General features: G+C 46.1%; 1 protein-coding gene across 5 annotated transcripts in view; it reads right to left on the reverse strand.

Annotated features, from left to right (window-relative positions):
- Nucleotides 1-11,049, reverse strand: part of FBXW11 (F-box and WD repeat domain containing 11) — a 77,914-nt gene extending 66,865 nt beyond the window's left edge. For 3 of the 5 annotated variants that reach the window (XM_052816141.1, XM_052816138.1, XM_052816137.1), the window contains exons 1-2: nt 10,924-11,049; nt 2,153-2,232 (exon numbers count right to left, since the gene is read on the reverse strand). Coding sequence is in view for 2 of the 5 variants with exons in the window: in XM_052816140.1 (XP_052672100.1) it covers nt 10,924-10,968 (45 nt within the window). In the remaining 3 variants the exon portion in view is untranslated. The remainder of the gene's footprint in view (nt 1-2,152; nt 2,233-10,923) is intronic. The other 2 variants (XM_052816140.1, XM_052816136.1) reach the window with 2 other exon arrangements.
- Nucleotides 11,050-18,958: the final 7,909 nt, after the last annotated feature.

Genomic DNA, 18,958 nt, shown 5'->3' on the forward strand with positions numbered 1-18,958 from the left:
AGCAGGAACAGAGGTGTTACAGACATCTACAGACAGCTGCACACCTGCTCTTAGTAAATCATAACTTGGGGGGGGGGGGGGGGGGTGAAGAGAAACTTGGAAAACAGACCTAACACTGCCAACTGAAATAGTAGAAACTTTGAGTAAGTTAAACACTTAGAAAAATGTGGCTGAAACTTGTCTAAGAAGTTAAAAGTTGTCTTAGACTCTTTTCTGTGTTAAGTTTTTAAGGATGAGGCCTAACACAATCCAAAAATAATATTAACCCCATCTAAGAATCTAATATAGACAAGGCAGCGTGCACTTTAACTTGACGAGTTTAAATGCATATGAAGTCTGGGCTCAGCACATAATAAAGTGCTAGCTTCACATTCAGGGTTTGTACCCCAAATGCTGCAGAGGAATATTTACACAGCCTTTGATAGCTGACTCACATTTTACTTTTTGAAATGTAAGATTCAAAACTTGGGCAAGAACTAAGCCTCCAACCTGCATATACTTGCGCTCAAATTCAACTTAGCTTTACTGCTGCCTTTGATAGGACTGTTCCATGTTTCAAAAAGTTAAGCAATATTAAATATCATAACATCGGGTATCTTAATCAGGAGTACACGTTTATGCTTCCTCTTCCCCCACCCCCCCAGCGTATTTTAAATTATTTCCTCTTTTCAGTTTTTATCATTAAAGATGTCAAGTTCGCTTCTGCCTCCTCATTCTCTCATTTTAGAAAAAGGCACACCCTGCACAGCAAATATTCCACGGGAAGATGTTATTTTGCAGTGTTAACTCCAAGGTGAGTCTGATTGGTGTGTGGGACAAATTCAATTTGGTATTAGATGAGACTGCAAGAAATGTGTCAGACTAAGGTTAATGAGCATTTCCCTTAGATTTTCCCACAGATATTTTTAAAGAGTTACGCATGCCCAAGACTTCTCCACCCTAACAAAAACAAATTCAAGTCCTCAAAAAATCAAACCAGGAAACAACAGTACCTTGTGCACAAATAATTCATTATATATGCATTCATCAATTAAATTCAAGTATAATTTTTGCACAAAATACCACGCCAGCAAAACAAACGCAGAGCTAAAACAATATGAGATCAACAGCACCTACAAGAGTTTTTTCTACAGTAGATTAAATATTGAGGCCTTAAAATTTGCTTTAATAGCTGTCTACAAAAGAGAACACTCAAGCGGCTTAGTGTTATTGCTATTAACATCAAAAGGAACTGAGGCATACTGCTTCGTACTAACTTTAGAAATAAGTTGCCAAGTTCATTAAAGCACTAACTTACAATAAAGCTGGGCATTAGGAGAGGTGCAAGTCTCCCATTCGCACCAGGTATTCAACTTGCATAACTTTATTTTCCTATCAGCCAGGGACCCCGCTTTCTTTCCTAAGACACACAAATACCTTCCAAACTTGTCTTTAAGATAACATGCTGTAGCCTTTTACAGTCATCTCAAAATCTCAGATGAATGTGACTCAAAATACAACCACACTCCCTTACTCTGAAATAAACCCACTATAACTTTAAAGCTCATCTTGAAAACCGTGCCTTGCAACTGGCTCAGCTATGCTTTGAAAACAACTAGGAACGGAACTTTATGTTGAAATCTCTTCAAGGATTTAAAAGGCTGACTCCAAGTGCTGCCCACAACAAGATTTCAAATGGCATTTCAGCAGGATAAAGCTACTGGAATTTGTACTACGAGCAACTAGACAACTTCTCTAAATTTCTGATGAACTCATCAGAGGACATGGCTAGAAATCAGAGCAGATAGCTATTGCTTTCCTGAACTTGACTGAGAAGTTCAGCGAAGTCATTGGTAAGGCTGCTTTCTCCTTTCAGAAGTAGGATTTGTAAGCTGTTCGCTTAGTGCCCCTGTACCTGTAGATACTGCTTTCCAGCTCCACAGAAAGCAAGTTTACCTTATGTTCCTAGGTCTGTTTTTCACAGGAGATTTGCAATTTCCTAATAAACTGCATGTGCATTTACTGAATATGCCCTTTCTTACTGTAAGCTCAGCACCTAACTTGGTATGTTCTAACACTTTAGGGACATTAAGCAGTTAAAGCAAGATACTGAATTTGCGGACAAACTCATCTAAGCAGAAGCAGCAAGATATAGTACAGGGTGACTTCTTACCTGAAACTTTGTTTCTGGGCTTCAGATCCACCAATCCAGAATGAAAGGGGATTCGAATGGGTTTTCCTTCTCAGACTTGTCTGTTAAAAGAGAGCAGCCAATCATCTTCAGCTTGGTGTATCTACTTCTTTCTTGAACGAAATCCCAATTACGTACTCCTAATGCTGTTAGAGAGACAAGGCAGCCTACGCACCTTACCAGTCCAGTAATGACTACGTTAGTGGGGTCATCGGATTGGTGGATCTAAGACAAAGAAACGGTTTTAGGGACAAGAAATTGCTTTCCCCTGCCCTGAAACACCCAATGCTCAGCAGTGTTTTGGGGCTACAGCTCACTTTGCAAAGATTAAGGAAGATGAGAAGAAACTACAATGCAAATAACGAAGCAAAATGCTAAAGCTTCAACTGCCAGCTTACACTTCATGAGCCTGCTCCATAATGAACTGCCAGAATGGTCACACAGGTTTTCAAAACAGTTCAGTACAGTTCTCCTAATTTGCCATATACATGCTCTAAAGCATTTTATTGCAATGATTATTTCCCTGTTTCCAGACTCAAAATGATCTAACTTGCCTTACGTATCTGCAGCACAAAGATGGAGTCTTCAAGACATTTATGATCTGAATGACAGCACTGAATTCAGTAAATTTTCAGTATTGCTGTGTCTCTGGAAAACAATCTAAAACTAGAGGAGAGTAAGCCAAGGCATGCTACTCCCAAGACAAGAAAAAGTCACCTCTTACTGAGCAAGATGATAAAAGGCCTTCATCCAGTACTTTCAGCAGTACGCTTAAGAGTATAGGTGACTAATTTAAAGCAGCTGTAACAATAACACCTAAGAGAAGATGGAGTCAGCGGAAAGCCCATACTATGTGTGTAACAGAAAGTGTATCCTAGAGAGACCAGACTGTGTGCCTTCCAGTCAGATCTTCAAAAAGTTTGAGATGTGGCCTACAAAATTTCCCCTAACAGCAGCCAGAAGCAACAGCAACATTTTCTATAACATAATGCTGCAACATCCACAGAAGAATATGCCGCTGCTGTCTCTCACCATTTCCTCTGCTCTCCAACTCCTCCAGAGAGCTGAACCAAGTGTTCTGCAGCCTCCACAACCGTGCTCCACGTCTCAAAGCAGCAGCAGCTCGGCAAAGAGTCGGAGAAACTGCCATTGTTCGCAGCTGTGCCAAGACACTGTCTCGAAGACAGTCATGTCCCTGACTGCCCAGAGCTACCCGAAGAAAGGCGCATCTTCATCGTGGGGCAATTTTCTGCTTTTCTACCACTGGCAAAGCAAAAGATTATAGGGCGACATCGCAAGGACAAAGCAGCACTGTAAGCCTGATACCGTGTCCAATCTATGATTTTTAAGGCTGCCAAGTAAAGTGATAAGATGTCAAGGCATATGACTCAGAATTTTAAGGGTACAATACAGCTCAGTAAGAAGCCAGCTATCAAAATTATATAACGTACTGATTTGCTAAGTCACAACAGAGTCAGCAGGGTGTTGGAAGGAGAGGCACTTCACCATGAAGGCATTCCTTAAAAGTATTTGCAAGTGTTACAGCACAGGTCTGATTTTTGTCTCGAGAAGTACTGGCGTGATGGAGACAGCCTGAATATCAAGTTTCCCTGGCTAGTCCTTCGTCGCCCAAATAGAATTGCCTGAAAGATTCTCTATCAAATACAAGCTGTAATTGTAACTTAAATTTTGCAAACAGATTCTGAGTATAGATTTTCAAAAAGCTGTCTGTATTTTTGTCTGAAATCTTTAAATTGGCGTGACTGAAAAGGATAGAAGATTTGAACAAGGTATCACCGTGCGAGGCAACCTGAACGCAAGTCGTCACAACTTCTGTAACAAAACTCCATGTTCAAGAACTCCTCAACAGTATGAAACTCAGAACACAGCCCCACAACTCATAACACTGAATATATAGTTGTGTTTCTCCTCTAAATCAATGAACAAAACAAAACCTTGTAGCATTGCCACAGCTAAAAGTTGATCCGAAAAGCCTTTCTTTACCATTTTACCCAGAAAGCACACCAGTCCCTATTCCTAGTAAGTAGGTACCTACCTACATCTTACAAATTTCTGTCTGTATTGACACAAAAAATGAGCCCAGGAAGCTGAACTACTCTTTGATCCTCAATAAAAATGTTCATTTCCTGGGGTAGAAGTACAGGGATGCAAGTCCTGAGGGGACCTGGATTAACAAAGCAATGAAGAAACAACATGCCTTCAAAAGCTCCCATTGTTAATTTAGCCTGCATGAGAAGCAAATTAAGTTTCCAAAAAGAGTCAGTGCTTTTCTGTTGTTAAAATACAAATGGTGTTGCATTATTTTTGCATTATCTGGTCTCAGCCATGCACTACTCGTACTGGGAAATGTGTGGAAGTAGTACAGGAAAACAGAGTAGGCTGTCAGATGTCGCACTGCTGAGCTCATAAACACACCAATAAACTGGGGAAGGAAGGGATTTTCCAGAAAAAGTGGATTTTCTGTGAATAATGAAGTACTACCAATACCATGAAAATCAAACCGAGAAATCAGATTATATAACAACATAAACAGTGGCATTAGTATAAAGACGACATCACCAGAGAATAAAGCTGGAATGTTAAGTATTGTTACTAATCAGCATTAGTTTAAACAACTCAGTAAATATTCTCATTTCCCTTCAATTTATTTTCTCCCTTGCAACAAAAACAATTGTCACAGAGTAGCCCTCTTATAACCATGGTCTCTTATTCTCTCCCACACATCATTCTTCCCTCATTGGCACGTTTGCTGCAACATCCATTTCATTTTAAACCCATCAGCAATCTCACTTTGCACGCTGCTGCACAAGCACTCAAAGCAGCACAGAAAGATGAAACTGAAAATGCCAAAGCAACAGTGACCTCTAAACTCCACAGCAGTAAAATGTAACGCATCAAAAGACATACATCAAGTTGATTTAACAAGAAGCAAAGGTGTTTTAGAAAACACACATGAAATGAAAAGGTACATCCATCCTTCAAAGAACATTCCCAATTCTCTCTAAGGGTACAGCTTGTAACAAGGCAGTTTGTTTTGCTGAGATGCTGCTTTCAATGCTCATCGGTGACCCAAATTTTTAGCAACATTCAACAACTCTGCCTAAGGGATACAGTCAGAACGGTCTGAAATGTAGAAATGGCATACATGTGCTTTACAACTTTTTAAAGGAGCAACCCAATAGCACTTCAGAGAGGGCAGCTGGCGTGCATACCAGCATGCCTGCAGAGATGTGATCTCATTCCACAGTGACACCTGGACACTGGATTTATGAGCACAATTCGGGACCTCACAGGCAACACATCGCCCTGAAACGCAACGCGCCCAGCGGTGCTCACACACACAGGAAGCTCTACACATGTTTCAGGCAGCAAGGGAACTTTCTCTGCTGGATCTCACTTGCTCAGCGTTGTTGCAAAGGTTGGAAAATTTAGTAATGTTACAAAATTTAACTGCATTGTGAGGCAAAAAACGTCTCCGAATCTCGAATGAGATTTAAGAAGCCTTTGGTGAAACACCAGCGTTTAGTCTCCCCATTTAGTCTTCTTTCTGTTAAGAACTAAAAGCAATTTAGTTTCAGAATTTTCCCTACAAATGGAGCATCTGCAGTGTTCCTTCGCCTGTATAAACTGATGGCTGCTGCCATAATGATCACAAGCTTCAGATAACTTTTTTCTTTATAACCCCTCTTCTGCATCTTTGTATTCTCCTTCTTCCCTTTGCCACTCCATTTCCCCAATTAGTCTATCGTTTCATCTAACCCTTCCCAAAAGATACAGCTTTCCACACTTTTTTGTCCACTTCCCTCACTTCATCATCACTCTGCTGGCTCTAAATGCAGTTGCCTCGCTCTAATTCATTTTCTTAAGCTCTTCCTTCCCACTTTCTGCACCGCTGCCAAAGTCACAGCAATCTATTCTCTTTATATTTGCATCCTTCCTCTTACAGGCACTCTCTGAAATGTGACTGTCACTCTGATAGCCTGTGCAGCAGCACAGATCTTGCATCCTCTGCCCCAACGGCTCGTCTGCACCTTCCTAACAGCCATCTAACCCTCTTCAGATATCTGCTCTAGCCATTTCCTTTTTTCCCAGCCATGTATGAAACTGTCCAGCATGCCATCAACTGCATGCTTTAATGTCTGACATGCAGCTCTCAACTCCGCTAACTTAGCTACTGAAGATTAAAAACAAAAGATAACTGCAAAGAGATTGTTATCCCACTGAAGAAAGCACTAGTTTACACACAGGTTTACAAACATCTTACTAACTCTCCATCTACTCCCAGCATTTGACTAAGAACCAGCCACATTTTAGCTAGAACACTACTTTCTTTGTTTCAGATGCAAAGATGATTGTTGCCTGTATCTCTATCGCTATGAAAGTAAACTCTTTAAAGGATTCCTCTAAGAACATGTGGAAAAAAATTCAGAAAAATGTAACTGCCTGCTTGGCTTGCAATGATTGAGACAGGGAAGAAAAAAGCCAGAACGTTACAGCCCTACTGAAATACATACAGCAGCTGCATTTTAGTTTCCAAACAGAATGCTAAGATTTATTTTGCACTGTAAAGCTTTAAATAGTTTGGGGGCACAGCCATCTCCAGTTGCACCAACCCAAGGAACTTCAGGTACTGCTGGCATGATTTACGGAAGAAGCTGCTGCTGGCAAGGCATGCCTACGTGAGATACTTTATTCTGAGTTTGTTACCTTTTGAAGACCTTCAGCTCACATCAAAGTTCTGCCAGGAGAAACTGAAAGACTTTTGGCAAGATATTCAATTATAGTTCTTCATTTATTATTTAGAGAGGCACTTAAACACTGGACACTTTTATGAGAGACAGAGAGAGACGTTCTAGACAATGAAAGCAGTATATTAGGAAGAGTATTTTCCATATGTATAACTTTAAGATACAAATGATAATACAGTGTAAACAAGTGCTTGTCAGTTTTATTCCTCGGCACGGTCTTTCCATAACCCTTTCGTGCTACTACATGGAGCAGTGTTATATTGAATTTAAACTGCCAGCTCTGCAGCAGAGGGATCTGTGTTTGGAAAACGGCATGTGCACCAAGGACACAGTGGAAAGACAGATGATAATAAGCTCAGTAAGGGTGAGAATTTACACACAGTTGGCTTCCTGCTTCAGTAACCATGTCCCATAGGTGTCTGCTGGGTACAATAGCTGGGAGCAACAGATTTCTTTTTTTTTATACTGTCCACATCTTATGCTGCATGCAGTTCCCCCCATAAATGCATACCTTTTAACCTGTATAAAAAAACCTACCTGCCATACTTTTAAAACCACTTTAATACAAACTAAGAAGCTAATTACTCCCTACTTTGAAAGTCTGCTGGTACAACAGAGGTATGGTTCAGTGAAGCCTCCTGAGAAAATGAAAACACAAGGCTTTTAGCAGGTATTGAAGGCAAATGCATATAAACTGAACAATACAGATTTTATACACAACTCAGAATCTATAGGGAAAAAAAACTATTTCACAGAGCGTTGTTGTTGGTACTTCACTATAAGAAAGAAAAACGTTTGGTTCTTTAAAAGAGCAAAAAGGTTACAGTTATCTAATTTCACAGAGAAAATCAAAACCAGGGGAAGAAAGAGCCCTTTCAATCATTTTGGCTAGCCCTCCATCTGTTCTGGATTACTTCCTTACTACTCATTTTCTAATAGTTTGCTCACTCATGCAAAGCATTTTTAACTGAGACACCCTAGTACAAAGGTATCTAAACTAAAAACAACCTCATCAGATACGCTGTTAGCCTAAATCTGGACCTCCCGCAGTCAACACGAGCTAAACTTTGAGGCCTCGTGCCCTCCTGAAATCACCTCTACAGGCAACGGGTATCCTGCCCATAGACGTAGATAGCATCTGCAAATGAAAGCCATGAAACGAATGTCATCACTAAATCAGTTGCTCATCACCGTTAAAATGGCTAGATGACATGATTTGCAAAACTAGAGCAAGAGATGTAAAGCCTTAAACTGTCCTAAAAGATACAGTTACTTCAGAACACTCGCTAAAACTTCATACAGCAAATGAAAATTGTCACTCTGAAACCTTCAAATATTTCTCTTACATTCCAGCTTTAAAAATAGAACAGTATTATTTCCATGACTGATTTTTCTTTAAATAAATGCAAATGATCTATCCAGTGAAGGCACAGTTGAGGGCTAGAACATCATGTTCTGAAACTTCCGTGCAATTAACATGTTGACACATTATCTCTTGTTTATCAGCCACTCAGAATGATAGTGTATTTGCTCCTCAGTACTTTTGCATCATACATTTACTCCTGTATTTACTACAGATTCATCCTTGGCATTGGAGGGAAGTGATCGAGTACCCAAAGCGCATCAAAACCAATCTCCTGTATCAAAGAGAGGCATAGAACATCCTGCTTTTAGTAAACAATAACATTCTTAAAAAGAAAAGCATCCCACTAAGTCTGACACACTAGGACAGTCCCTGGTTTAGGGATGTTTGCCACCAGCATTAACAACCGATACAAGAGTTTGCACATAATACTGTAATCACTGACTGAAAACTCAGTCAATACAGCTTCTACTTCTGCTTTGTGTATTTAAACAAATCTTCCGGAGAATCTTATCTTCTACAACGCACAGGAAGGCAAAACCTCCGAGCCATGCCTTCATTTAGGAATGACTTTCAATGGTTTTAGTGAAACGTTTACACTCAAACACAAGTGTTTCTATGCAGGCCTCCACTACAGTTGAAATTAAATTCAACTACCAACTACACTTTAGAGAGTACCATTTTCTACAGGAAACTACAGAATTAATCATTCGCCTTATTGAATTTTTATATTTACTAATTTCTTGTGAAAGAGAGAAAAATTTGTTTCTTAAATCTGCTACTATGTAATAAAAATCTGAGTAGCCCCATTGATATTTGCATCGATTAGCACACTTCCCAGGTCCAACTGTAAATATAGGGTGCAATAATTATCAGCAAAAGTTACTTTTGCTTCTGCCTGCTAACAATGTGGCCCCAAATAGAAGAAACTTCTAAAAAGGGAGAGCATTTACAAAAAGACACGCAAGAAAGTTGAGCGAAGCAAACGTACCTTCCAGCCTCAAATGCTACTTTGGCACCTCGCATAACCCTAGGCTGAGGAGTATTAGTAACCCTCTGTCCCAGGTAGGAAAAAAGCCACTAGAACTCACTTTACACCTCGGAAATTTAGCAGACATCTTTTCTGTAGGCGACTCATCCTGTAACGGATACCCGCACAGCTGCCCCCAGCCTCTGTCCTTGATGCTGCAGTCCACTAACGCGGAAACGGTTCTGATGTCACCCAGTGCAAGATCACCGAATCGATAGGGATCAGGAAAGGAGGCTCGTTAAGAACAGCTTTTAAGCTACTGGCCTCAGCGATCAGAAACAAATACAGAAAGAATCACAAAGGTTTTTTGGGTTTCCCTTTTTTTTTTTTTTTTTTTGAAATTTCTGCTTCTTGAGAACAGACAACACTGGAAGAAAGTTCGTATTTTCCAGATCAGGTAGTTTAGCAATGACTCTACCGGTTAAAAAAAAAAAAAAAAATTTAATGTCTCCACTGAACCCAGCTCACCTTCAGAGTGCCTTAAAAGCAAATTTTTGCATTTACCACTCGATTCTGCACTACTGCATGACATTTTGTACGTGAAAGCAAATTATGCTTATGACAAACAAATTAGAAGATATTTAGTGATTATTATTCTCCCTCAACGCCTAACTTAAATTTATTCATCCCTAAAGGCAGTAAAACTAGGGCCCCTAATATTTGGCTGCAGAAAGCCAAGATCTGCTTATTTTTAAAAAAAACCAAACCCTTCTCTTTCAATTGCTTCCATCTGGCCGCCTCTCCACTAACCCGAATTTAGCGGCGTAAGCGTTAATTAGGGGCTATAACAAATACACCCATTAGGTCTAGTTAGATAATACCGTATTGGCCGGACCGGAGCTCCAGCACCGGTGCTGCTCTGGGAAGACGGGAGCTGCCCCCCCGCCCCCCCCCCCCCCAAAAAAAACACCGACCCGAGGGGCACGGCTGCTAGAGGAGCCCCAAATCCTCACGCTGGAAGTTTAAATCCGTGTGTCCCCCCGGGGCCCGCCAGCCTCTCGCATATGGCACTGGGGCGGGCCCCGGGGGCTCCGGCGGGAGGAGGCCCCGGCCGGGAACCAGACGCTGCAGCTTTTTTTTTTTTTTTGGGGGGGGGGGAGGGGGAGGGAAAGCCCGATCCCCGCACCGCCGGGGTGCTCCGAGGCATTTCGGTTTCGGTTTTTGCAGCGTGCCCGCATCACCCGCTGGGGCGGGCTGACTCTGGCTGAACGCAGCGGGGAGCGGTTTTCCGCGCCTCCCGGACTGGCCCTGCTTTCGGGGGGCTTGGGGGGGGGTTGTTTATTATTTTTAGTTCTATCCTTTTAATAGCATTAAAGGGCTCGTCGCGCCCCGGCCTGCGCCGGGAGGCCGGCCGGCCGGCCGCGGTGGAGGAGGGGAGGGGAGCGGATCCCCCCCCTTCCCCCCCACACACACAGCGGGGCGGCGGGAGGAGCGGGCCGGGGCCGAGGGCGGCCTGCCCACAGTCACCTCGGCGGCGGGGCGGCGGCGGCCCCCCCGCAGGCCCGGGCGCGGCGGCGGGGCCTGCCGGCGGGCGGAGGGAAGAAGGGGGGGGGGGGGGGGGTGGGCAGCGCGGGAGGCGGGGGTCACTCACCATCAGCTCGATGGTCTTGTCCTCGATCACCGAGTCGGGCTCCATAGCGGCGGGCAGCTCCGCCGCGGCGCCCCGCCCGCCCCCCCGCCGCCTCCCCGCGCCCGCCAGGCCCCACCGCCGCCGCCGCCGCTCAGCTCGCTCGCCCGCCCCCCCCCCCGCCGCCGCCGCCGCCGCCGCCGCCGCACGCACGCTGCGTCCTCCGCGACGTCACGACGCCCGGAAGAGGAGAGGCGTCACCCGCTCCGGCTCCCTCTCAGTAACCGACCACAACTCCCGGCGGACCTCGCGGCCCCGCGCCGCTATTGGCTGCGGGAGGCTTTCCCGGCGTGCCCCGCGACGGGGAGGGGAGGGGGGCGGTGCTGGGAGCCGCGGCGGTCCCCCCGCCCGCCGGCGGGAGGCCTCGCCGGGGCGGCCCCGGTCTGAACGGCAGCCGCCGCGGGGCCTCAGCCGTGCCCGCTGTGCCTTGCGGTGGCCGTCGCTCCCGGGAGAGCGGCAGCGGCGCTAGGGCCGCGCCGTCGCCCTCAGAGCAAAGCGGCGCCTCGGCCCCAAGGCGGGAGGGCCCGGGGGGGGGCCTTAACGGCGAGAGGGAGCAGGAGGGCCCGAGGAGGACGGCGGCTGCTCTCGCCAGGCTCCCGAGGACGAGGGTTCCCTAAACTCATTCTGTCCCAGTCGGGTTTGGTATCCGAGGACTGAACCAGGAGTTGGCGTGATGTCGTTTTCCTGCTTTCCTACCCAGGCCGACGGAGGGAGAGCGGAACCTTCCGGCAGCCAGTCCCTGGGAGAATCCCTCCGAAGCGTGCACAAGGAAACGGCTCTAAAATCCTTCTGACTTTACCCAGAGGGGAAACTGGCCCCTGTGTTTGTGCCACACCTCAGGACTATGTTCTGCTGATTAAAATTCAGAAATGCCTGGGGAGGAAGGAGGGCCAAGCTGGAAAGGACTGAAAAAACTCGGGCCCTGCACTGGCAGACAGGTCAACATGGCAGTAACATTTGTGTTAGGGTTTATGAAGGGTAACATTTTCATAATGATACTTTGGTTGGTTTTGTAGCTAATTGCCGCAAGCTGTTACAGCACCTCTGACCGAGTTTCTTCTTGGCGGCAGAGCTGGGTATTACCCACTTAGTCCAAAATGTCGGTTAAAAAACCCAAGAGAAGTTGCAGCACGTACCTTGGGAAATAAGAAACCTCCCTGTCTGAGCTCCTGCATGGCCCACGGCATAACAGGGAGGCGGCATCACTGCCTGGGACTTGGCACCTTCACAGTGCTCTAAATCAGTCTGTAGGGACCCGAGTTTGGAGAATGGGACTTCATTTGTTTAACAACGCACCAACAGCATTTTATTTTTACCTCTTCCCTCATAAAACGGTGAACACACAAACTTGTTAGCATCATGTTTTCTAGAATTACCAAACTATTAAGTGGTGGTGTTTTTTTCCTTAAGTAGCAATAAGAAATGAAAATAGAACCCATGAAAAATACCAGCTTCTGCAAACTGTACTTAATTAGGAAAGCATTACGATATGCAGAATCACGTGCTGATTATGCACGCTGTACTGTTTATTTAATAAACAGTCTTATTTAAGAAGTCCCATTCTGCCCAGTCATGTGCCTCAGGACTTATCTTGCTGGCATCGCTCGGTCAGGCAATCCTGTCTGCGCTTTTAAGCGGAGTACCTATTTCTGCTTGCGTTGCTACTCCAGCTGCTCAGCCCCATACAAGATGAAGATCCACCCCATCGTGGATATACTGAAATGGGATTACTCACCAAATGCTGAGTGACAGCAGGCACAGCATTTGGAAGATAAATAGATGGTCCTCGCCAGAGGAAGCTTTCAGCCTAGGTTAGATGAAGACAGAAGGGGCCAAATACAAAAGCTTGAAAAGGAGATGTGCCATGCTTGCAAGGAGATGTGGAAACGTGGATAAGGTGGTGGCGTTTCCATCTAGCTAATCACAACCCTTCGCAACGAGCAGCTTTTTCAACCTTTAGGGTCTGTATCCTGCTGGCAGACTGCGGCTTGCCGCCATCCTCCACTACCGCCATGGAGAGGCACCGAGCATCTGCAGGCTTCGGCTGCTGGGAGCCAGCTGGCGTGTCAGGTGGGATTACAGGATCGGCGACACTGAAAGCTCAGGTGCTTGGGGTGACCAAGGGCACGCAGGCTGCGATCTGATGACACAGCAGGGACCAAATGCATTTGTAGGCATTGGGAACTGGAAGCAAAAATGTCATAAGCAGCAATCTGGTATAACAGCACAGCACTAGCGACTCTGTGCTTGCGATGAAAATGGACTTGGTAGCTTCATGCTAAGCATTTTTTTTTCTGTTACCTGTTTAAATCTCTGCCAAATGGTTAAGAAACAGAGTATGAACAAAAAGTACGTATGGAGTACATAAAAGTATATATGGAGTATGGAAATAGTGCAAAGTCCTTTCTTATTGACAACACACCTGCTTTACAGGACATTTATGTCAGCAGAAATATATTTTGTTAATTAAAAAATGCTTAAAAGAATACTTATCATGAGGTCTAAACTCTTTTCATAGCATGTAAAAACGTAAACCAAGAGCAGCAGGTCTCCCTCCCCGTCAAACAGCTGCTGCAGCTCAGCGTCTGGGGGTGAAACTTTGATGTGCCCCAAAAGCTGCCCCATTGACGTTCTTCTGGAGAAAGCTAATAGCAAACATGCCGTTGCCCCAGAGTCCCTCTAACTGGGAGTACGAAGCCCAAACTCACACACCGGCGCTCATGTCAGCTTGGGCTGTGCAAGCGCCCGCTGACCCTTACCCAGACATGCTCCATTTCCACGTGAAAAAACATCCGAGGGCTTTTCCTGTCAAACCTGGGCACCCAGGCTGGCAGCTGAGCTGAATTCTTTCCACCTTCACATCATGACCTATAACGAAGGACTCGCAGGTCCAATTATACCCTGTCCTTCACGTTGTGTAACGCCACTGACCTCGGCGAGCTCACAAAGGTGTCACCGAGAATAAGGTGGGACAAAAAATACAGCTTGCTTTTGCTCTCCCTGTAATCAGACATTCGCTCTGGAGATCAAACAAGGCAGCAGATATTTGTTTGTGACACCAAAGTAAAAAATCAGCATGTCTCAGTCTAAATATACGCAGGGAAGAGATTTGCTGACCGGGACAATGCTATTTTACATGGCACTTCCCAAAGTACAGCTGTACAGTCAGGCGAGCTTTCTGACTGTGGAAAAGATTGTCCAGGGCATAGGAAAAGAGAAAAGAAACATAAAAGAGAAAAAAAGGCAAAAATTCCTCCATTTATTTAAAGAACGAGTAAATCCGTGGTCTCATTCTGGCAGTCTGAATGGTTAATGCCTCGCAACGACAGACACTACAGAAGCAGGCGTGGGTCTCTGAAACTGTGGCATGAGCTGTAAGATGGAACTTGAGTTCCTGGAATCTGCTTTTAATTGTGTGGAAAAAAACAATTTCTATGATATGAAAGAAAGAGAAGAATGTTGAAAGTAATTAAGGAAAGCATTATTAAAAAAATCAAATTTTTTGGCTTTAATGCAGAACACAAGAAAAACAAGAGCAGGGGATATCGATCCTTATATCTGTAAATTAAAGTAAAATTGTTTCTGAGCAACTCATGACTTAAGAGCTCATCAGGACTCAGTGACGTGTCCAAGGCATAGTCTAATAAGATGGATGAAAAGTCAAGTTTTTGATAAACTTATTCTAAGATACAAACCCATTGGATTCTGATGAAGCCAAGCACTGTATTCCCATGACTACACGAACCGCACGACTGCAGTAAGTTGAGGAGCGTGTCTCTGGGTGTGCGCGCTGTGTTCGGGTTAACACAACGCTGTATCAATAACTCCTCTGTGTGTGTGTGCGCGTGTGTATTGCCATTTGCTGACAGATCCGTGTCACGCATCTGCACATCAGCAGAGGAGGAACAAAGCTGGTCATTAAGCGCTAATGACGACCTTGTTCAGGTGGAAGCACACCAGGGCGGTGGGGCAGTTTCAGCCTAAGAGGACTCGCTCTGCCAGTTTTCCTGCGAGGATGAGGGGGAAGTGGAAGAGGGAAAGTCCCAGTGCCAACGAACCGGAGATGCCTCCACATTGTGCAACACGGCAAGAATTCATTGAGGTTGATGTCACTGTATCGAAGCAAAAGTAATCACATGTTTAAAAAAACCCTGGAAAGCTTGTATCGTGGGTCCCAAGACTGGCACTGTCCCGAAAGCTGCGGGCATCCGAGTCGCTGCGTCCGCTCTGCGAGGGGGCAAGAGCCTGCCCCAATGAGCTGGGGATGCGCAGGGAGGCAGCCCCAACCCAAACCACCGCCTCTGGGCTGGGACCTCTGCCGAAACTTGGCGATGAGTCCACGTTTTCTGTATGTTCATTGCGTGATGTACCGATTTCCTCTTCCAGCGGGTATTTTCCAGAGGGCCCTGTGCTTACCTGTGATCATCTGCACTCAGAGACAGGCGGAGAGGGCAAACTGCTGGCAGGACCAGGCGGGCGGCATGGGGAGAGCCTGGCAGGTAGCCATGCTGCCAGCCCCATGGAAGGATTTGCTCACTAATCCTCTCCAACCTCTCCTCCCCCATGGGCAGGTCTGTCTGCAGCTCACGCTGCCGCAAACCGGCACCACAAAGCGCCTGGGGGAGGATATTGGGACTGACACAGTATAGAAATATTTCCCAGTTAGAACACGATTTGATTTTTTTCTCCCCATACCTTTTCTGTATAATAAAGTGAATTACTTCTAAGCCTGCGTCCATTTTCTGCATATTTTAGGCCTTGAACAGCCCAGTCAGATGGCAGTCATCCTGTCAGCATGTCCCTTATTTCAGGGATCCCCCTTGACGTTAAACACCCACAGGACGAGGATAAAAGTGACCGACCACGGGTGCCTCCCAGACAGGCTCCTCTGTACCCACAGGCAAGGGCGCTGCCCCCAGTCCCACCACGGATCCAGCAAGGCTGCAGACAGGTGAAAAAAAAAAAGAAAAATAAGAGACGGGCAGTGGCAAAACAACACAATCTCTGGGATTTGCTATGGAGCCGGTGGGAGGTAGCTGCTCAAATCCTCCGGCAGCTCCGCGTGTATCCATTTCCCAAACTTCGGCTGCCTTCCCGAAATCCCCAGCCTAACATAGTCTACTCACTAAAACTCTCATCTTAGATCTTACGATTGTTTATTTGGCTGTTTGGATAGGGATCAGCGGTTACTCAATGGGCAGTAACAAGTCACAGTGCGAGAAAAGCAAGGGCAGATACATTTCAAATGCTCCTGCTGGAAGAATAATTATTGAATTTAGAGCAGATAGGAGTAAGATATAAATAAACATTCTTCTTAGGGCAGGGAGGGCTGCTCTAGAAGTATGAAAAAGTTTAGTCTTCCTTCAAAGAAATATTTTATAGCCAAAATGGCGTGACACTAGGTTTGATGATTTTTTTAAGGATCTGGAAAGAAAGAGCAGATTCAGAAGGATTCTTCCCCCTTGCCCAATAACAAATGCGCTAACTCTGCCGCCACCCAGAGAGAAGCAGCCGGTCCTTATCCAGCTTTGCTACGGCCCCTAAAATAACGAAGTTAGGAGTGAGAGGGGGTCAAAATACTGCTATTTGCAAATAAGGAAAAAAAAAAAACCAATGCAAAGCCCCCACATCCTCGGGTGAAGGAGGAGGTGCCACCTGCCGTAGGACCATGCGGGACGCGGAGCAGCAAAACCCGCACGGCTGTCCCGGGGGGGCCGAGGGCAGCGTCTCGCACGGCCGTGGCTCACGGGGATGTGGGCACGGGGCTCTTGGCACTGCTGCTTTGGGGCGGTGGGGCACCCAGCACCCACAGAGAGCACAGAGCTTGCTCGGTACCCATGCTTCCAAGCATGGGATCCAGCACCCCAATTTTTCTTCCCTGTGGCTTTGCTCATTTGTTCAAGGTTTGGAGATAAGGAATGGAGAAAGGAGAAGGAAGAGCAGGCGTGGGCAGTGAGAGGGCTGCCAGCTGCAGTGCCTGGATTTTGTGACTCACGGCTGCAGCTCCCCTTCTCCAGCAACACGCGTGCCGCTTTCACACAGCACTTGGGTTGCGCTGCTTTAGTTGGCACGTCCTACATGATAAAGGAGGACGTAATTTTGTGGTCTAAAGATTAGAGAACCAGAAGATCCCATTCCAAAGCCTGGTTTAACATCTGACCCTCTGCACTCCACAGGAGAACCGCTGTCCTTCGCACTCCTCCACAGACCCTCTTGCCTTCTGCTCACAAACTGCTGCTCAGCCAGGTCAGACGTTGCACCACTCCTCAGGTCTCCCAAAAAACCCAGAAATCATTTCTCAGATGAAGGAAAACAGCACATAGTTGCTCTTTTCACACACAGGCAGGTGAAGCCAGTAATAAAATACCCCCCAGTATGATGGGGCTTGGTCTTGAATATTGAGTAAAATTGCCTGTCATACGAAAATCACAAAAAACCCATCAGCTCATACAACTCAGAAGGATATTTGCAAACTGGGAATGGTTTACAGAGTGTCAGCTTTGGATTATTAAGAAAAAAACCCCCAAATTTTTAATAAACCCTATTTGGAACTGGCTGGCTCACCAGAGCTGCCCAGCCCCAGGACTACCGTGTGCTGTAGCCCCCCCTTTAATTGAGGTTTTTGACACTGTTTCACTTTGTTCAAAAAAATGGTCTGCACTTATGGTGTGGGAACTGCCCTGTCCTGGCCAGCACTTCTGGGGCTGGAGTCACCCCCAGCCCCTTGCATGAGCCCAGCACAGGGAAACGAGCGGCTCGGCATCCCCCAGCCCCACCGCACGCATCCTTCCCTGCCAGAACCCACCCTGGCCCCGGTGGGGGGACACCCCCTGCCAGAGAGACACCCCTGGGCAATCCTCAGCCCCCACTCCGGCTTCTCCCAGCCTGGCTTCTCTCCTGACTTATCTGCAGCATTCACAGACACCCTGGGGTGATCAAAATGCTGTTTTGAAGCTCTGGTGCCCCAATATAAAAACCAAACCAAACCCAAACCCTATGCACCCTTCTAATTATTTATTTCATGTCTTGGATGTCTGCAATACATTTGTTTCCATACTCACTGGGAAATATTCTCTGTAGACATGCTGTCAGGTTATTCCAGCATTGTCTTTATTTTCTCGACACCTTCAGCGTGTTTTGGACACTTAAGAAATTAGAATGTATTTTCACCTTGTGCTAGATGGAGAGAACAAAGCCAGCACCAAAATCCCCACTCTAACCTCAGAGCCAGCCTTGCTCTGCAGCCTTCCCAGGGCTCTCACCTGTATTTTCAGGTGGGACAAAAAAAGTTGCTCCATCCCTTGCCTGGCACATCACCCTCCATTTTGCTGTCACTGCATGATTTGAAAACAGAACCAACCTTCTTTACCAAAGCTCAGCCTGGGGGTGTCAATCCCAAGGTGGGCTGTGGCACGGTGAATGTGGTGGTGCCATCACTGCCGGCCAACCACAAACCCTAAGGACTCGTCTCGGCCACAGCTTGTTTTGGCTCGGCTTGAACTTGACCGTATTCCCCACCGGTGCTATGAAGTCTCCTCGCTGGAACGGCGGAGCTGGCGGACCATCAGGCGAGCAGTGGCTCGCTGCACTCCCAGCTTTGGTTTAGGTTTGTGCAATTACGTGGTTGTTGCCCTTGAGAATTGGATCACGTGTGGTGAATATGCTGCAGAGCTCAGTCCTCAGTATTTAATTAAATTTACAGACCCATCGGCAAGACAGAAGAGTTGACAACAGACTGCTTGGAAGCAGACAACTTACCCAGAACAAGATTTTGACTGTAAGGGCAGGACAGTAGCTCCTACATGTGGAAGCGGGTGGTGCTGGCTCTCCGTCCTGCACGGGAGTAGGTGACATTTGGGCCGCTGGTGTCCTGCCAACTGGAAGACAACCTCATGAATCCAATAATCCATTGGGAGATGACAAAGCTACGAACAGCCTTGCTTTGCAATGCAGCACCCTTCAGGCACATTCACCTACCTAAGCAAAATGGCGAGGGACT

The sequence above is a fragment of the Harpia harpyja genome, chromosome 20, assembly GCF_026419915.1.
Source record: "Harpia harpyja isolate bHarHar1 chromosome 20, bHarHar1 primary haplotype, whole genome shotgun sequence".
Lineage (NCBI taxonomy): Eukaryota > Metazoa > Chordata > Aves > Accipitriformes > Accipitridae > Harpia > Harpia harpyja.